General features: G+C 38.8%; 1 protein-coding gene across 1 annotated transcript; it reads right to left on the bottom strand.

Moving 5' to 3' along the window:
- Positions 1-336: 336 nt before the first annotated feature.
- Positions 337-2,096, bottom strand: LOC140883309 (glyoxylase I 4-like). Its single transcript, XM_073289729.1, has 3 exons — positions 1,895-2,096; positions 1,702-1,807; positions 337-674 (listed from the first exon to the last, which is right to left on the bottom strand). Exons 1-3 carry the CDS (start codon positions 2,047-2,049, stop codon positions 429-431), a joined length of 507 nt encoding a protein of 168 aa, XP_073145830.1. The 5' UTR covers positions 2,050-2,096; the 3' UTR covers positions 337-428.
- Between the last annotated feature and the right edge of the window lie 19,977 nt (positions 2,097-22,073).

Raw genomic sequence — 22,073 nt, 5'->3', positions numbered from 1 at the left:
AGCTGATCGACTGATAAAATAATATTATTTTTTAATTTTAAATTATTATTTTTCACTAGTGTTGGGTATTCAATAAAAATTACATATTAGAAGATCAATAGAAATATCATGAGTTAATATATGAAATGATATCTCAATTGATATGAAAGCTTTTGGGTGATTCCAAAAACAAATTCATGAAATTTTATATCCAAAATGGACAATATCATATTATTATGAAGATATCTAAATCTCATTGAATTAACAACTTCAGAATTAACAACTTCAAATATGAATAAGATCGATCCTTATTATTAAAAATTATTTTAAAAATATTACTCTCGGCCCCCCGAAACATATACCAACCAGCACAGCGCATGAGCATTTTATTTAATAATAATGACTTGAAAACGTTGGATACAAAACCCCGACAACAATGATAAAATAAATTAAGGTTGTACGACGGGGACATGGATCTGCTGCTGCCGAAGATTCAACCTTGAGCAAGAACGTACAATATCCTCAGCCAAAGGTACCATTGGGATGTTGTCACAGTTGCATATCTCCACCATGAATCCATCTGGATCGTGGAAAAACAGCTGATCAACGAAGATCCCGCCTTCCTCTACTCTCTGCCGCACCCAATCAATCCCCATCTCCCCCAGCTTCTTCTCCACTGCCCCCATGCTCTCACACTGCACTCATATCAAACAAACGTTTCACAAAATTAATTCGTAAAATGATTTGACACCAGTTTTTGTGAAAATTTTAACATACGTACGTACATGTCCATAGTGAATCAAGATTATTTAAAAATATTTGTAATTATGTGAAAAATTTATGTGTAGCGATTCAAGATTATTTATTAAAAACATAAATTCGACCAAAATTATTGAGATTCTAATTTGAACTAACATATGGTGTAATGATTGCGAAGTTGATTAATGACATTTTTCCTAGTTATGTATTCATTTGTGACAGAATAAGTTTGGTTGTGATTGAGACTAATATCCACCATTAGTTTGCAAAATCATTCAATTATTAGGTGTAAACGTGTAAAACATTTTTTTTAAAAACTAATCAATATAAAGACAACCTAACTCAAACTAGTTGATTACTTGGACAAGTGGACATCATTTAGCAATCTTTTTAAAATTAACTTTTAACAAATGAAAAAAATAAAACCAACATTTTTTTGGTTTTAAAAATATGATTTGGTTTGCTCCGTGAGATTTATGCATTTTAAAGTACCAAAACCGAAATATTAGATATATATAATCAAATTAATTATATCACTAGAATCCCAAATTAGACTTGAATCATTTCCATGTACACACTTACGCATAGATGTTGCATACTTCTCTCATTATATTTTTCTGAGTTAGGGGATTTGTAATATATAATATAGTTGTTGTTCGGTGACAAACCCGAGTACGTCTCAAATTTAAGATATTGAGATGAGATGGAATATGAGCATCCCGCTGAACGTATTTCGAAAAGCAAACTAAAATTTATTTGTTTACATTGAAATAAACATAGTGCAAAATCTCAAAAAAAAAAAAAAAAGAAAATAAAAATCACCAGTTGATTAAATTTTCTGGAAACCAAAAACTTCAGGTTTCACAATTAACCCATCTCACGTACAGAATGAGACGACATCAGATTTGAGACTTTTAACTTTAAGAAACTCATTTCATAGTTACCGAATCTATGGAAAATTACCTGGAAGGAAATGTGATTATCCTTGGGATTGATCACAGTTTTCTTGGGCATGCTCTCCGGATCTTCAGATTGTAGCAAATGTATCCCAATCCCATGTCCGAATAACCTGCAAATACATCAATTAACAACGATTTAATTAAACCCAAAAAATGAAATTAAAATTAAAATTAAAAAAAAAAAAAGAATACCATACCAGGCCCCATCAAAATTCAAAGAACCAGGCCTCCTGACAGGCACGAAACCAAGAACATGTTGGTAGAAATGAGTGGATTCTTCCACTGATCTGCAAACGAGTGAGATGTGATTCAAAGACGACAATTGCAGCGGATTCCCTTTATTGCCCTTCATTTTTTCGTATTATTACAGAAACTATATATGCGATTGATTGATTCACTTGGCACGAACGTATGATGGGGGGGTGTTCTTTATATATATAGGCGCGCGGGAAATCGGATTGATGGCACGTGGAGGGTCCGATTCGAAGATGATGACATACAGCTGAATCCTTGACACGTAGGTTCCACGTTGCTGACTCGGATACTCTATTACAGCCAACTGCTGCTTGGTTGTTTCCGGGCCCACTACAAGTCATCTAATCCGTCATTTATCGACCGAACCCAATTATCAATTGATTGTTTTTGGTGATGGAACAAACATAACTTACACAAATTTTGGATATTTTAGTTGGCGGACGATGATCGAATTCGCTCGTTTTTTTTTAATGCAAAAAATTTGATTATCTTTTTTTAAAAAAAAAAAAAAAAAAAGATAAGAGAGATGCTTATTATTATGAAAAACCAGCTAATTAGGTTGAAAATATGGAGGATATAACAATATTTTATTTTACTCAATCATGATTTATACTTTAGATCAGTTTCTAAAATAAACCAAATCGAAAGATGTGTGTGTTAATGATTTTGATATATAAGAATATGTCAGTGACGTATTTTGTGTATGTTTAAATTTGTGGTAGATTGTGGTATCATGTATTTAAAAAAATGGTAGCAATTGAAGTGGTTTGTGGTACAAAAAATGTTATTAAACGGTACAAATCAATACATGTTAATTTTTAGCTATGCTAATTAATGCCCAGTTGTTCTTATGTAGTGTTTGAAAAAACTTCTAGAAAACACTTGTCAGCTTCTCCTTTACAAAATTTTGAAATTTAGTGAAATTTTGTGAAGAAAAAGATGAGAAGTGCTTCCTAAAAGTTTTTCCAAACACTTACTTAATCGTGAAACATTTTAATCACACACCAAGTCCACTTATAATCAATGGCTCAAATTTGCATGATATTTTGCCAATTTTCCTACAATTGTACCCAATTAATGTTTAATTGTACCAACCGATAGCTATGCAGGTACTTTTAGGTCCAGACTATGGGAGCAACCACATCCACTAGAAAACATGCAAACATCCACTTATGAAAGGTTTCTTGTAATTTGGATTTGTTGGGATTGGAACAAGAGAATCAATGGATGAGATACAATTTCACATCCACTAATTTAAAAGTATCAATGAATGAGATACAATTTCACATCCACTAATTTAAAAGTAGTAGAACAAAATTTATTTATTTGTTATAACTATCTTTTTTTTATAGATGATTATTCATAATTGCATATGTTTGAGATGTTTGTGATCAAGATACATAATTTGCATGTTGTAATTTTTTCCTCTATAAATTAAGTGAAAATTGTATTAGATTATTGACCATTATGAATTTTCTCTATATGTTTCTCTTTTATTTTTGGTTTACAATACGTTTTCTGCATGTTGTTATAATTGAGAATATAGATAAATAAATAAAAAATATTTTTATAGAATAGTTTTCTTGAAATAGTTTACCTAAGAATTATATCTCTTAAAATTTGTTTTAAGAATTTGCATATCAGTTTATTTTTTATGCAAACACTACAAGAAAAAATCCTTATTAAAATTTGTTGGAACACGGTCGTCAGATCAATCAGAATTAATACCCGGTGCAGCGGAAGTTTTAAAATTTTATATGGAACGATTCCATAACATGGGTATCAAAACTTTACGATTAAATTGTGCGTGTAAAAATTAAATAACAATTAAATTTTTACCTTGAATCTCGAAACGAGATTATGGATACCAACAGATAACTCTGCTCTTGTTGTATATCCCAGGAACTGATGAACGAACAATTCTTCAATCAGGTCAACGAACAGAATTCGAATCCCTCTGATAGATTGCACTAGAAAATCTATCAGAAGTTTCTACGAAGAGAATTAACGAATTTGATCCGTTAAACCAGACTGCAAATTCGAAATTCACAGACTGGATTTCAGAGAGAAAAACACAGAGAGGGGGGCGGCCACTCTAGGTCTCAAAACCCTAGTGTTCAAAAATTATGAGACTTGTGTCTAATTTCTGCACTGCAATAACTTATTTATAATGTGGGCTGCTAACAGCTTAGGGCCCATTAGTCATAAGTTAAAGCCTGACAAGCAAAGCCTGCATATTCAAAAATTAATATAAAATTCATCGTGACTCAGATTGATAAACCAATTTCACCAATGTGCACAGAAACCATTTCTGCATCTTTTAAAGTCAAGATAAATTTTCTGAATCCGAATTCAGTGATTTCCAAAAATGCCCATCCCTATGTCATTTTAGAAAATCTTACTCTTCTACTCTTAAATAAGAAGTCCTACTTCTTTGTTCATTAAATTTAACTCTTTAAATTTAACTATCTCAACGGGAATTAGAAATCCATTACTTGTGTGACCCTCAATGGTTCAGGGATACAGCTAGCCGTGGGCTCACAACTCCTTGTGACTCGGAACAACAATTTCCGACTTGCCCATCGAATCATGGTAAGAGCGCCTAGCAACATCGCCCCATGATTCCCTAGGTATCACTGATAGTGCCTGCAAGAACCAATAGATTTTGGTTAGCGTACAGTACGGTCCCTTCATCCATATATCCCGATCGAATCAACAACTATTGGTAAATCGAGAGTCGTTCGAGATTCGATAACTATGTAATGCATCTTGAAGATCAAATAGTGACATCGCATGTGCTACTAAGAAACCATTTCTTAAAACACATCATGTACTCTGGCCAGAGATTCGTCACACTAATATCTCCTCAGATTGCATAGGATATCCACACTCGCAAGTATGTGGTGAATCCTTGACAATAAAGCATCGACTCCTATATGTGTCGTAACTGTACCCAATCCCGACACCTGATGACCCCAATAAAGTCGGTAAACGAGTCAAAATATAGTACTAGCATATAGAGTCTCAATGATGTTTCAAGTAGTAAGGACTAATGATGTACAACCAAAACCACGGACTTTATCCACTCGATAAGTGATAACCACTTGGAAAGTCCGGATAGGGTAGTTCGATCATTCATCGTATGAATATCCATTTGCATGCTTTGAACATCTCTATGTTCCATACCAATGAAACGTGGTACTCGACATCGCAAATGCTAGTCTCAATCTCGAGCGATCCTTATCCTTATTAATGGACGGCTCAATCGACTAGGAACTGTTTAGAATATACAGTGACTATAAGATGTGTTTCATGATAACCATCCCCATGTGCCACCACATCTTACATACACTATAGTATATTCAAGGTCTTCATCTAAACATCTTATAGTATGTCATAACATAATAATATGATAAAAGATAAAGTAAATGCCATTATAAAAGTGTAAATTATATTAAACAAAAGATTGTTTATACATAGAGTCATAAAAGCCCTTAGCCACAAGTTGGCTCACCGGGCACCCACTCTTTCAATCTCCCACTTGCCCTAAAGCCAACTAGTCATACTACGTAGTCCCATTGCTTCGCGATGTTTGTCAAATAATGGTCCTGGCAAGGGCTTAGTAAGTGGATCAGCGATATTGTCTGCAGAGGCTACTCTCTCGACAGTGATGTCTCCTCTTTCCACGATCTCCCGGATGATGTGGTATTTCCTCAGTACGTGTTTGGATCTTTGATGAGACCTTGGTTCCTTTGCCTGAGCAATGGCACCCGTGTTGTCACAGTACACCGGGACTGGACCAACAGCTTCAGGAATAACGCCCAACTCTTGGACGAAATTCCTCATCCAAACGGCCTCTTTAGCAGCAGCTGATGCCGCAATGTATTCTGCCTCAGTGGTGGAATCCGCTGTGGTGTCCTACTTGGAACTCTTCCAAGAGACATCACCGCCATTGAGCATGAACACAAATCCAGAGGTTGACTTCGAGTCATCTACGTCACTTTGGAAGCTAGAGTCGGTATAGCCTTCCAATTTCAGTTCTCTTCCTCCATAAACCATGAATACATTCTTAGTTCTTCTCAAGTACTTAAGAATATCCTTCACGGCTTTCCAATGCATTTGACCGGGATTGGCTTGATATCTGCTCGTGACACTCAGAGCAAATACCACATCCGGTCTGGTGGATATCATCCCATACATGATACTCCCTATGGCTGACGCATATGGTATGTGTGTCATTTTCTCTATCTCTTCGTCAGTCTTGGGATACATAGACTTGGATAGAGAGACTCCATGACACATAGGTAGATGTCCTCTCTTGGACTCATTGTTGGAAAAAACTGGCGGTCAGATCAATCACGATTGATACCCGGTGCAGCGGAAGTTTAAAAATTTTATCATGGAACAATTCCATGGTGTGGGTATCAACCATTCAACGATTAAATTATTGTGTGTGTAAAATTCAAATAACAATTAATTAAATTTTACCTTCAATCTCGAATCGAGATTAATGGACACCACACAGATTTCTCTGCGCTTCTTGTATCTCCCAGGAACTGATGAACTCCTTCAATCAGGTCCACGAATGGGGTTTAAATCCCTCTGATAGATTGCACTAGAAAATCTATCAGAAGTTTTTCTGCGAAGAGATTAAACGAATCTGATTCGTTATTCCTGACTGCGATTCAAAATCACAGACCGAAATTTCTCGGGCAGAGAACAGGGAGGGGACGGCCGAAAACTTTTGAGAGAGAGGAGGGTTTCGATTTTCTGTCTCAAAAATTATGAGCTGTTGTGTGTAATTTCTGTACTGCAATAACTTATTTATAATGCAGGCCACTAACACCTTAGGGCCCATTAGTCATAAGTTGAGGCCCGACAAGCAAAGCCCGCTCGTTCAGAAATTAATATAAAATTCATCGTGACTCCAATTGATAAACCGATTTTACCAATGTGCACAGAAACCATTTCTGCACATTTTAAAGTCAAAATAAATTTTCCTGAATCCGAATTCAGCGGTTTCCAAAAATGTCCATTCCTATGTCATTTTAGGAAATCCTACTCCCTTACTCTTATTTAAGAAGTCCAACTTCTTTATTCATTAAATTTAACTCTTTAAATTTAACTATCTCAACGGGGATTAAAACTCCATTACACTGTGTGGCCCTCAATGGTTCAGGGATACAGCTAGCCGTGGGCTCACAACTCCTTGTGACTCGGAACAACACTTTCCGACTTGCCCAACGAATCATGGTAAAGCGCCTAGCAACATCGCCCCATGATTCCCTAGGTATCACTGATAGTGCCTACAAGAACCAGTAGATTTTGGTTAGCGTACAGTACGGTCCCTTCATCCAAATATCCCGATCGAATCAACAACCATTGGTATATCGAGAGTCGCTCAAGATTCGATAACTATGCAATACATCTTGAAGATCAAATTAGTGACATCGCATGTGCTACTAAGAAACCATTTCTTAAATCACATCAAGTACTCTGGCCAGAGATTTGTCACACTAATATCTCCTCAGATCGCATAGGATATCCACACTCGCAAGTATGTGGTGAATCCTTGACAACAATGCATCGACTCCTATATGTGTCGTAACTGTACCCAATCTCGACACCTGATGACCCCATAGAGTCGGTAAACGAGTCAAAGCACAGCACTAGCATATAGAGTCTCCATGATGTTTCAAGTCGTAAGGACTAATGGTGTACAACCAAAACCGCGGACTTTATCCACTCGATAAGTGATAACCACTTGGAAAGTCCGGATAGGGTAGTTCGATTATTCATCCTATGAATATCCATTTGCATGCTTCGAACATCTCCATGTTCCCTACCAATGAAACGTGGTACTCCGCATCGCAAATGCTAGTCTCAAACTCGAGCGATCCTTATCCTTATTATCGGACGGCTCAATCGACTAGGAACGGTTTTAGAATATACAGTGACTATAAGATGTATTTCATGATAGACATCCCCATGTTCTACCACATCTTACATACACTATAGTATATTCAAGGTCTTTATCAAAACAACAATAGTATATAACAATATAACAATATGAAGTAATATAAAGTCATTGCCATTAATAAAAGTGTAAATAATATTAAACAAAAGATTGTTTATACAAAGAGTCATCAAAGCCCATAGCCACACAGTTGGCTCACTGGGCACCCACTCTTACAATCTCCCACTTGCCCTATAGCCAACTAGTCATACTACGTAGACCCATTGCTTCGCGATGTTTGTCAAACAATGGTCCTGGCAAGGGCTTAGTAAGCGGATCAGCGATATTTTCTGCAGAGGCCACTCGTTCGACAATGATGTCTCCTCTTTCCACAATCTCCCGGATTATGTGGTATTTCCTTAGTACGTGTTTGGATCTTTGATGAGACCTTGGTTCCTTTGCTTGAGCAACGGCACCCGTGTTGTCACAGTACACCGGGACTGGACCAACAAATTCAGGAATAACGCCCAACTCTTGGACGAACTTCCTCATCCAAACGGCCTCTTTAGCAGCAGCTGATGCTGCAATGTATTCAGCCTCAGTGGTGGAATCCGCTGTGGTGTCCTGCTTGGAACTCTTCCAAGAGACAGCACCGCCATTGAGCATGAACACAAATCCAGAGGTTGACTTCGAGTCATCCATATCACTTTGGAAGCTAGAGTCGGTATAGCCTTCCAATTTGAGATCTCGTCCTCCATACACCATGAACATATTCTTAGTCCTTCGCAAGTATTTAAGAATGTCCTTCACGGCTTTCCAATGCATTTGACCAGGATTAGACTGATATCTGCTCGTGACACTCAGAGCAAATGCTACATCCGGTCTGGTAGATATCATCCCATACATGATACTACCTATAGCTGACGCATATGGTACATGTGTCATATTCTCTATCTCTGCATCAGTCTTGGGACACATAGACTTGGATAGAGAAACTCCATGACACATGGGTAGATGTCCTCTTTTGGACCCATCCATTGAAAACCGTTTCAATATGGTATCGATGTAGGTTGATTGAGTGAGTCCTATCATTCTCTTAGACCTATCTCTATAGATCTGTATCCCAAGAATGTAGGATGCCTCTCCCAAATCCTTCATCGAAAATCTACCTGATAACCATATCTTTGTTGACTGCAACATCCCTACATCATTCCCAATGAGTAGGATGTCATCAACATAAAGTACTAAGAATGTCACCGCATCCTTAACTACTTTCTTGTACACGCAAGGTTCCTCCGGGTTCTTGATGAAACCAAAATCTTTTATTGTTTCATCAAATTTCTGGTTCCAACTTCTTGATGCTTGTTTTAGACCATAAATTGATCTCTGAAGCTTGCATACCTTATGCTCGCTTCCCATGGATGTGTACCCCTCAGGCTGCTTCATATAGATTTCTTCCTTAATGTCTCCATTAAGAAAAGCAGTCTTCACATCCATTTGCCATATCTCATAGTCATACCATGCAGCTATGGCAATCAGGATTCTTATGGACTTGAACATTGCAACTGGTGAAAAGGTTTCATCATAGTCAACTCCTTGCCTTTGAGTATAACCTTTCGCCACCAATCGCGCCTTGTAGGTCAATACCTTACCATCAGGCCCAAGCTTTCTCTTGTAGATCCATTTACACCCTATTGGAACAATTCCATCGGAGGATCTACTAAAGACCAAACTTGGTTTGTATGCATCGAATCCAATTCTGACTGCATAGCTTCAAGCCATAAATTCGAATCCGCATCAGAAATTGCTTCCTTGAAGTTTCTTGGATCACATCCAATGTCGGGTTCATCTTGATCCCCTTCAAGAAGAAGACCATATCGAACTGGAGGTCTAGAAGTCCTTTCGGATCTTCTAGGTGCAGGCGTGTCCAGCAATGGTTCCTGAGGTGTAGGATCGTTATTTTGTATTTCGGGTTCTTCTCGAACTTCTTCGAGTTCCATCATCTCGCCTTTCTTATCCAATAAGAACTCCTTCTCCAAGAAGGTGGCATTCCTAGAAACAAACACCTTTGTTTCAGCAGGATAATAGAAATAATATCCGATTGAATTCTTCGGATACCCTACAAAATAACATAAGCTGGATCGATTATCCAACTTATCTCCCACTGTCCGCTTCACGTAAGCAGGACATCCCCAAATCCTCAAGTACGAATACTTAGGAGCTTTGCCATTCCATAACTCGTATGGTGTTTTGTCCACTGCTTTAGTGTGGACGTTGTTCAACAACAATACCGCCGTTTCAAGCGCATAGCCCCAAAACGAAGGTGGAAGCTCAGTGAAGCTCATCATAGATCGAACCATGTCCAACAAAGTTCGATTACGACGCTCCGATACACCATTAAGCTGTGGTGTCATAGGAGGAGTCCACTGAGAGAGAATCCCATTCTCTTTCAGATAGTCCAAAAACTCGGTACTCAAGTATTCTCCACCTCGATCCGATCGAAGTGCTTTAATACTTTTACCTAGCTTGTTTTCTACTTCAGCCCTGAATTCTTTGAACTTTTCAAATGCTTCAGACTTATATTTCATTAAATATAAATACCCATACCTTGAATAATCATCAGTAAAGCTAATGAAGTAGGTGTGGCCATGTTGAGTCCCTACTCTAAATGGTCCACAAACATCTGTATGGATCAAATCCAACAGATTTTGACTACGCTCAGGTTTCCCCTTAAAAGGAGATTTAGTCATTTTTCCTTTTAGGCAGGATTCACAAGTAGGTAGAGAGTTAATATCAGACATATCAAACATGCCCTCTCCCACTAGCTTGTTCATTCTCCTTGAGGAAATATGACCCAGTCTAGCGTGCCAAAGGTTTGCCGGGTTTTGACTATCGATTTTCCTTTTGTTTGTTGTCGCCGGTTTATCAACATAATTTATTGGAACGTCTTTTAGTTTTAAGTTGTATAGATCGTTTTCAAGTTGTCCATTTCCAATCAAACATTCATTCTTGTAAATATTGCAAATCCCATTCACAAAATTGCAAGAATAACCATCTCTATCAAGCATAGAAATAGAAATAATATTTTTAATTAAATCTGGAACAAATAAAACATCTCTTAAAAAGTAACTTAAAACCGTTCTGCAAAATTTAAATAAATATTTCCCATAGCTATGGATTTAACTCTGGAACCATTCCCGAGCCTTGACTGGGTCTCACCCATCCTTAGCCTATTACTTCTTATCATCATTTGCAACTCATTGCAAATATGAGATCTACATCTGGTATCCAATACCCAAGAAGTAGTATTAAAAATATTTATTTCAATGTATAACATACCCTTTGCAGTTCGCAACTGCTCGAGGTATTCCTTGCAGTTACGTTTCCAATAACCGGGTTTCTTGCAGTGATGGCAAACTTGTTTAGACTTGTCCAATTTTGTATGTAACATTTTGCCTTGAGATCATGGTCCAACCATTTCTCTAGTTACATCAGCCGGGGCTGTTTTCGGAGAAGCCTTTTCTAACACTTAGAAAATCTTTTCCGAACTTAGGACAATCTTAACTTATGGAATCATTCTGTATTTGTTTGCGCCAATAAATTTGTTTTGTTGGAGAACAGAAATATGTGGATTACTGAGATGAAACAGACAAATATCAATGATTGTTTAAGCAATTTACTAAGACATAAAATAGGCAAAATTTAATTTTATGAATCTCACTCCCACTATTTTAACGATTTCACTACCCTCTAGTGAAAACGGGAAACTTTTTCCTTAGTGAGAACATGGAGTCCAATTGACAAACTTATGGTCCCGAATAATATCAGCCAACCATAATTCTCAAAAGGTAGAGCCCAATTGCTTCCAAAGCAACCCCCATGTATTTACCTCATGTCCAATAAGGGCCCAATAATATGACGCCGTTTAAAGTGACATGTCAAGATGACCCATCAATATTAAGTTGTGATGGACGGTCGCCATGTGGATCCCCCAATAATATGAGCCGATCCCATGGGAGTTCCACCCAACTTACAACATTTGTCGATCCAATGTACAGCTTTCCGACGGACGGGCCCCCCCAATAATATGAGCCGGACCGTATCCGCGGGTAGCATCACATACATTGACCGTTGATGGAAGGTAGGAACATTTAAACAAATTTAAATTTCCTTTATTTATCTTGATATCAATTTTAAATCATATTTAAAATGAGGAATTTTTAATTATAAAAATATTTGTCTCATCATATTTAATTTATTGCATGCTTGCCGGATTCACGCAATTATGTCTAAACATGCATACAATCATAATATCAAATATTATATAGGATGATCGATTCCATTTCTAATTGACCCGTGGTTGCCAATCACGGGTCTTAGTCCAATCCTAGGTAATATGCAGTATGCAATGCAATCCTATTACATGTGCTTCCAATTTACATTTCTTCAGTCTTTATTGTCTGCTGGCCCCACCATCTTCAAATCTTGATCTCCCACTAAATCTAATGCATTTACAATAAATAACAATGACAAGTAGGGGATACATTTTTAGGGGTGGGAACGGGCTATAAACCAAGCCCACTTTTATTACATATGACATTCATATCGGGCCATAAACCAGGCCCATTAATAAAACCAACAACAATAAAAACAAAATGTAAATTTCTAACATACACCTACAAAATTGGTCATGGCAATCGATCATCCTTATCCAATAACATTTAATTCAAAATTAATTTATTGGATAACATGCAGTGGCAATTCAAATTTAAACAAGATAAAATCATATTTTATATATAAAATCTCATTTCACATATAAAATCATATTTTATCTCTATATCAAATAAAATCATATTTTATCTATAAAATCCAATTTTACAAATAAAATCATATTTTACTCAATATATCATAAGATCATATCTTATCATCAATTGTACCAAAATAATTGATTTCAAAATTCAATTTACGGATAAAACATTAAAATTTTTCCAAAAATTCAAATTTATCCAAAATCAATTTTAAAATTTACGGACTCGAACAATTCGATCCGAAATCTCGTGAACCAATCAAAAACAATTTTTGACCGGACCAAAAATAAAATTTTATCACATTAAAATTAATTTTAAATAAAAATTTAATTTTTCCCGCGGGCCGCCCGGGACACTCCCGGGCCGGCCCGCACCCGGGGCGCGGGCCGGGGGCAGCCCGGCTGCCCCCTTAGGGCAGCAACAATTGCTGCCCTGCGCAGCGCCCAGCGCTGCGCTGGGCAGCGCACAGCGCTGCCCTGGGCGGCGACGGTCGCCGTCCTGGGCGGCGCCATGCGCCCCCTTTGGGCGGCGCCGTGCGCCGCCCGGGGCAGCAACAATTGCTGCCCCACCGGGCAGCGATCCAATCGCTGCCCGGGTTTTGCCCCGGAAAAAAAAAATTTTATTTAAAAATATTTATTTTGTTTTCCAAAAACCGAGATTCAAAGATTTTGTACAATCGATTAATTTAATCGTTTGATCTGAGCAACCTGGCTTTGATACCACTGTTGGAAAAAACTGGCGGTCAGATCAATCACGATTGATACCCGGTGCAGCGGAAGTTTAAAAATTTTATCATGGAACAATTCCATGGTGTGGGTATCAACCATTCAACGATTAAATTATTGTGTGTGTAAAATTCAAATAACAATTAATTAAATTTTACCTTCAATCTCGAATCGAGATTAATGGACACCACACAGATTTCTCTGCGCTTCTTGTATCTCCCAGGAACTGATGAACTCCTTCAATCAGGTCCACGAATGGGGTTTAAATCCCTCTGATAGATTGCACTAGAAAATCTATCAGAAGTTTTTCTGCGAAGAGATTAAACGAATCTGATTCGTTATTCCTGACTGCGATTCAAAATCACAGACCGAAATTTCTCGGGCAGAGAACAGGGAGGGGACGGCCGAAAACTTTTGAGAGAGAGGAGGGTTTCGATTTTCTGTCTCAAAAATTATGAGCTGTTGTGTGTAATTTCTGTACTGCAATAACTTATTTATAATGCAGGCCACTAACACCTTAGGGCCCATTAGTCATAAGTTGAGGCCCGACAAGCAAAGCCCGCTCGTTCAGAAATTAATATAAAATTCATCGTGACTCCAATTGATAAACCGATTTTACCAATGTGCACAGAAACCATTTCTGCACATTTTAAAGTCAAAATAAATTTTCCTGAATCCGAATTCAGTGGTTTCCAAAAATGTCCATCCCTATGTCATTTTAGGAAATCCTACTCCCTTACTCTTATTTAAGAAGTCCAACTTCTTTATTCATTAAATTTAACTCTTTAAATTTAACTATCTCAACGGGGATTAAAACTCCATTACACTGTGTGGCCCTCAATGGTTCAGGGATACAGCTAGCCGTGGGCTCACAACTCCTTGTGACTCGGAACAACACTTTCCGACTTGCCCAACGAATCATGGTAAAGCGCCTAGCAACATCGCCCCATGATTCCCTAGGTATCACTGATAGTGCCTACAAGAACCAGTAGATTTTGGTTAGCGTACAGTACGGTCCCTTCATCCAAATATCCCGATCGAATCAACAACCATTGGTATATCGAGAGTCGCTCAAGATTCGATAACTATGCAATACATCTTGAAGATCAAATTAGTGACATCGCATGTGCTACTAAGAAACCATTTCTTAAATCACATCAAGTACTCTGGCCAGAGATTTGTCACACTAATATCTCCTCAGATCGCATAGGATATCCACACTCGCAAGTATGTGGTGAATCCTTGACAACAATGCATCGACTCCTATATGTGTCGTAACTGTACCCAATCTCGACACCTGATGACCCCCATAGAGTCGGTAAACGAGTCAAAGCACAGCACTAGCATATAGAGTCTCCATGATGTTTCAAGTCGTAAGGACTAATGGTGTACAACCAAAACCGCGGACTTTATCCACTCGATAAGTGATAACCACTTGGAAAGTCCGGATAGGGTAGTTCGATTATTCATCCTATGAATATCCATTTGCATGCTTCGAACATCTCCATGTTCCCTACCAATGAAACGTGGTACTCCGCATCGCAAATGCTAGTCTCAAACTCGAGCGATCCTTATCCTTATTATCGGACGGCTCAATCGACTAGGAACGGTTTTTAGAATATACAGTGACTATAAGATGTATTTCATGATAGACATCTCCATGTTCTACCACATCTTACATACACTATAGTATATTCAAGGTCTTTATCAAAACAACAATAGTATATCACAATATAACAATATGAAGTAATATAAAGTCATTGCCATAAAAGTGTAAATAATATTAAACAAAAGATTGTTTATACAAAGAGTCATCAAAGCCCATAGCCACACAGTTGGCTCACTGGGCACCCACTCTTACAATCTCCCACTTGCCCTATAGCCAACTAGTCATACTACGTAGACCCATTGCTTCGCGATGTTTGTCAAACAATGGTCCTGGCAAGGGCTTAGTAAGCGGATCAGCGATATTGTCTGCAGAGGCCACTCGTTCGACAATGATGTCTCCTCTTTCCACAATCTCCCGGATTATGTGGTATTTCCTCAGTACGTGTTTGGATCTTTGATGAGACCTTGGTTCCTTTGCTTGAGCAACGGCACACGTGTTGTCACAGTACACCGGGACTGGACCAACAAATTCAGGAATAACGCCCAACTCTTGGACGAACTTCCTCATCCAAACGGCCTCTTTAGCAGCAGCTGATGCTGCAATGTATTCAGCCTCAGTGGTGGAATCCGCTGTGGTGTCCTGCTTGGAACTCTTCCAAGAGACAGCACCGCCATTGAGCATGAACACAAATCCAGAGGTTGACTTCGATTCATCCACATCACTTTGGAAGCTAGAGTCGGTATAGCCTTCCAATTTGAGATCTCGTCCTCCATACACCATGAACATATTCTTAGTCCTTCGCAAGTACTTAAGAATGTCCTTCACGGCTTTCCAATGCATTTGACCAGGATTAGACTGATATCTGCTCGTGACACTCAGAGCAAATGCTACATCCGGTCTGGTAGATATCATCCCATACATGATACTACCTATAGCTGACGCATATGGTACATGTGTCATATTCTCTATCTCTGCATCAGTCTTGGGACACATAGACTTGGATAGAGAAACTCCATGACATATGGGTAGATGTCCTCTTTTGGACCCATCCATTGAAAACCGTTTCAATATGGTATCGATGTAGGTTGATTGAGTGAGTCCTATCATTCTCTTAGACCTATCTCTATAGATCTGTATCCCAAGAATGTAGGATGCCTCTCCCAAATCCTTCATCGAAAATCTACCTGATAACCATATCTTTGTTGACTGCAACATCCCTACATCATTCCCAATGAGTAGGATGTCATCAACATAAAGTACTAAGAATGTCACCGCATCCTTAACTACTTTCTTGTACACGCAAGGTTCCTCCGGGTTCTTGATGAAACCAAAATCTTTTATTGTTTCATCAAATTTCTGGTTCCAACTTCTTGATGCTTGTTTTAGACCATAAATTGATCTCTGAAGCTTGCATACCTTATGCTCGCTTCCCATGGATGTGTACCCCTCAGGCTGCTTCATATAGATTTCTTCCTTAATGTCTCCATTAAGAAAAGCAGTCTTCACATCCATTTGCCATATCTCATAGTCATACCATGCAGCTATGGCAATCAGGATTCTTATGGACTTGAACATTGCAACTGGTGAAAAGGTTTCATCATAGTCAACTCCTTGCCTTTGAGTATAACCTTTCGCCACCAATCGCGCCTTGTAGGTCAATACCTTACCATCAGGCCCAAGATTTCTCTTGTAGATCCATTTACACCCTATTGGAACAATTCCATCGGGAGGATCTACTAAAGACCAAACTTGGTTTGTATGCATCGAATCCAATTCTGACTGCATAGCTTCAAGCCATAAATTCGAATCCGCATCAGAAATTGCTTCCTTGAAGTTTCTTGGATCACATCCAATGTCGGGTTCATCTTGATCCCCTTCAAGAAGAAGACCATATCGAACTGGAGGTCTAGAAGTCCTTTCGGATCTTCTAGGTGCAGGCGTGTCCAGCAATGGTTCCTGAGGTGTAGGATCGTTATTTTGTATTTCGGGTTCTTCTCGAACTTCTTCGAGTTCCATCATCTCGCCTTTCTTATCCAATAAGAACTCCTTCTCCAAGAAGGTGGCATTCCTAGAAACAAACACCTTTGTTTCAGCAGGATAATAGAAATAATATCCGATTGAATTCTTCGGATACCCTACGAAATAACATAAGCTGGCTCGACTATCCAACTTATCTCCCACTGTCCGCTTCACGTAAGCAGGACATCCCCAAATCCTCAAGTACGAATACTTAGGAGCTTTGCCATTCCATAACTCGTATGGTGTTTTGTCCACTGCTTTAGTGTGGACGTTGTTCAACAACAATACCGCCGTTTCAAGCGCATAGCCCCAAAACGAAGGTGGAAGCTCAGTGAAGCTCATCATAGATCGAACCATGTCCAACAAAGTTCGATTACGACGCTCCGATACACCATTAAGCTGTGGTGTCATAGGAGGAGTCCACTGAGAAAGAATCCCATTCTCTTTCAGATAGTCCAAAAACTCGGTACTCAAGTATTCTCCACCTCGATCCGATCGAAGTGCTTTAATACTTTTACCTAGCTTGTTTTCTACTTCAGCCCTGAATTCTTTGAACTTTTCAAATGCTTCAGACTTATATTTCATTAAATATAAATACCCATACCTTGAATAATCATCAGTAAAGGTAATGAAGTAGGTGTGGCCATGTTGAGTCCCTACTCTAAATGGACCACAAACATCTGTATGGATCAAATCCAACAGATTCTGACTACGCTCAGGTTTCCCCTTAAAAGGAGATTTAGTCATTTTTCCTTTTAGGCAGGATTCACAAGTAGGTAGAGAATTAATATCAGACATATCAAACATGCCCTCTCCCACTAGCTTGTTCATCCTCCTTGAGGAAATATGACCTAGCCTAGCATGCCAAAGGTTTGCCGGGTTTTTACTATCGATTTTCCTTTTGTTTGTTGTCGCCGGTTTATCAACATAATTCACTGGAACGTCTTTTAGTTTTAAGTTGTATAGATCGTTTTCAAGTTGTCCATTTCCAATTAAACATTCATTCTTGTAAATATTGCAAATCCCATTCACAAAATTGCAATAATAACCATCTCTATCAAGCATAGAAATAGAAATAATGTTTTTAATTAAATCTGGCACAAATAAAACATCTCTTAACAATAATTTAAAACCGTTCTGCAAAGTCAAACAAACATCTCCAATGGCCGTAGCTTCAACTCTGGAACCATTCCCGAGCCTCAGCTGGGTCTCACCCATTCTAAGCCTGCGACTTCTTGTCATCACCTGCAAATCATTGCAAATGTGAGATCCACATCCGGTATCCAATACCCAAGAAGTTGTATTAAGTGACATGTTTATTTCAATATAGAACATACCCTTTGCAGTTCCCAACTGCTCAAGATATTCCTTGCAGTTGCGCTTCCAATGACCCGGCTTCTTGCAGTAATGGCAAACATCCTTGGATTTTCCATTGTTTGAAGCCTTTGTCTTTTGCTTCTTCTCGGGCTCGACTTTCTTGGGTGGGGTAGAACGTTTCTTGCCCTTCATACTTGGCCCCTTCTTAGCAGAAGATGAGGAGCCCACCAAGAAAGCTGACTTATCCTTCTTAAGTGTGGATTCATATGTAACGAGCATATTGACCATCTCTTCTAGGGTGGCCTCTATCTTGTTCATATTAAAATTTATCACAAATCCATCAAATGAAGAAGGAAGAGACAGAAGCAATAAATCCACATTGAGTTCATGCTCCAACACCAAATCTAGGGTCGCCAACTTCTGTATGAGCCAAATCACTTGTACCCCATGATCACGGACCGAAGTCCCTTCACGCATGCGGCACGTCATCAACTCCTTAACAGTAGCGAACCTTTCAGCCCTCGACTGAGCCCCAAAAAGTTCCTTGAGTTGCGTGTGAATGTCAGCAGCATTCACCGTGTCCTCAAATCGCCTCTGGAGTTCATCAGACATCGAGGCTTGCATATAGCATTTGGTCTTGATGTCATGGTCACACCATGCATCAAGTTTGGCCAATTCCTCCGGACTTATGTCAGCTGGTGCTTCCTTCGGAGGTGCTTTCTCTAAAACGTAGAGCATTTTCTCCGAAGTTAAGACAATCTTCAACTTCCGGAACCATTCCGTATAGTTTGCGCCAGTCAACTTGTTTTGTTCGAGGATCGAGAATAATGGATTTCGCGAATTCATTGTATGAAATACTGAAAAGAAAAACAGACATATATCAATGATTGTTTAACAATTTACTAAGACATAAAATAGGCGAATTTAATTTTATGAATCTCACTCCCACTATTTTAACGATTTCACCACCCTCTAGTGAAAACGGGAAACTTTTTCCTTAGTGAGAACATGGAGTCCAATTGACAAACTTATGGTCCCGAATAATATCAGCCAACCATAATTCTCAAAAGGTAGAGCCCAATTGCTTCCTAAGCAACCCCCATGTGTTTACCTCATGTCCAATAAGGGCCCAATAATATGACGCCGTTTAAAGTGACATGTCAAGATGACCCATCAATATTAAGTTGTGATGGACGGTCGCCATGTGGATCCCCCAATAATATGAGCCGATCCCATGGGAGTTCCACCCAACTTACAACATTTGTCGATCCAATGTACAGCTTTCCGACGGACGGGCCCCTCCAATAATATGAGCCGGACCGTATCCGCGGGTAGCATCACATACATTGACCGTTGATGGAAGGTAGGAACATTTAAACAAATTTAAATTTCCTTTATTTATCTTGATATAAATTTTAAATCATATTTAAAATGAGGGATTTTTAATTATAAAAATATTTGTCTCATCATATTTAATTTATTGCATGCTTGCCGGATTCACTCAATTATGTCTAAACATGCATACAATCATAATATCAAATATTATATAGGATGATCGATTCCATTTCTAATTGACCCGTGGTTGCCAATCACGGGTCTTAGTCCAATCCTAGGTAATATGAAGTATGCAATGCAATCCTATTACATGTGCTTCCAATTTACATTTCTTCAGTCTTTATTGTCTGCTGGGCCCACCATCTTCAAATCTTGATCTCCCACTAAATCTAATGTATTTACAATAAATAACAATGACAAGTAGGGGATACATTTTTAGGGGTAGGAACGGGCTATAAACCAAGCCCACTTTTATTACATATGACATTCATATCGGGCCATAAACCAGGCCCATTAATAAAACCAACAACAATAAAAACAAAATGTAAATTCCTAACATACACCTACAAAATTAGTCATGGCAATCGATCATCCTTATCCAATAACATTTAATTCAAAATTAATTTATTGGATAACATGCAGTGGCAATTCAAATTTAAACAAGATAAAATCATATTTTATATATAAAATCTCATTTCACATATAAAATCATATTTTATCTCTATATCAAATAAAATCATATTTTATCTATAAAATCCAATTTTACAAATAAAATCATATTTTACTCAATATATCATAAGATCATATCTTATCATCAATTGTACCAAAATAATTGATTTCAAAATTCAATTTACGGATAAAACATTAAAATTTTCCAAAAATTCAAATTTATCCAAAAAATCAATTTTAAAATTTACGGACTCGAACAATTCGATCCGAAATCTCGTGAACCAATCAAAAACAATTTTTGACCGGACCAAAAATAAAATTTTATCACATTAAAATTAATTTTAAATAAAAATTTAATTTTTCCCGCGGGCCGCCCGGGACACTCCCGGGCCGGCCCGCACCCGGGGCGCGGGCCGGGGGCAGCCCGGCTGCCCCCTTAGGGCAGCAACAATTGCTGCCCTGGCGGCGCCAGCGGCGGCGCCGTGCGTCGCCCTGGGCGGCGCTGTGCGCCGCCCTGGGCGGCGCCGAGCGCTGCGCTGGGCAGCGCACAGCGCTGCCCTGGGCGGCGCCGTGCGCCCCCTTTGGGCGGCGACGGTCGCCGCCCTGGGCGGCGCCGTGCGCCCCCTTTGGGCGGCGCCGTGCGCCTCCCCCGGGGCAGCGACCATCGCCGCCCCCTCCGGGCAGCGATCCAATCGCTGCCCGGGTTTTGCCCCGAAAAAAAAAAAAAAAATTTATTTAAAAATATTTATTTTGTTTCAAAAACCGAGACTCAAAAATTTTGTACAATTGATTAATTCAATCGTTTGATCTGAGCAACCTGGCTCTGATACCACTGTTGGAAAAACTGGCTCTCAGATCAATCACGATTGATACCCGGTGCAGCGGAAGTTTAAAAATTTTTGTCATGGAACAATTCCATGGTGTGGGTATCAACCGTTCAACGATTAAATTATAGTGTGTGTGTAAAATTCAAATAACAATTATTAAATTTTACCTTCAATCTCGAAGCGAGATTATTGGACACCACACAGATTTCTCTGCGCTTCTTGTATCTCCCTGGAACTGATGAACAAGCTGTTCTTCAATCAGGTCCACGAATAGAGGTTTAATCCCTCTGATAGATTGCACTAGAAAATCTATCAGAAGTTTTCTACGAAGAGAATAAACGAATTTGATTCGCTATTCCAGACTGCAATTCAAAATCACAGACCGGAATTTCTCATGCAGAGAAGGGAGGGGGCGGCCGAATTATGAGAGGGAGGCTAGGGTTTTTTTTCGAAAAATCCAGTCTCTCAAATTATGACCTGTTGTGTCTAATTTCTGTACTGCAATAACTTATTTATAATGCAGGCCACTAACACCTTAGGGCCCATTAGTCATAAGTTGAGGCCCGACAAGCAAAGCCCGCTCGTTCAGAAATTAATATAAAATTCATCGTGACTCCGATTGATAAACCGATTTTACCAATGCGCACAGAAACCATTTCTGCACATTTTAAAGTCAAAATAAATTTTCCTGAATCCGAATTCAGTGGTTTCCTAAAATGTCCATCCCTATGTCATTTTAGGAAATCCTACTCCCTTACTCTTATTTAAGAAGTCCAACTCCTTAGTTCATTAAATTTAACTCTTTAAATTTAACTATCTCAACGGGGATTAAAACTCCATTACACTGTGTGACCCT

Source organism: Henckelia pumila, chromosome 2 (genome assembly GCF_033568475.1).
Source record: "Henckelia pumila isolate YLH828 chromosome 2, ASM3356847v2, whole genome shotgun sequence".
Classification (NCBI taxonomy): domain Eukaryota; kingdom Viridiplantae; phylum Streptophyta; class Magnoliopsida; order Lamiales; family Gesneriaceae; genus Henckelia; species Henckelia pumila.
Note: the sequence above shows the minus strand (reverse complement) of the source record. Positions and strands in the feature narration are given on the sequence as shown.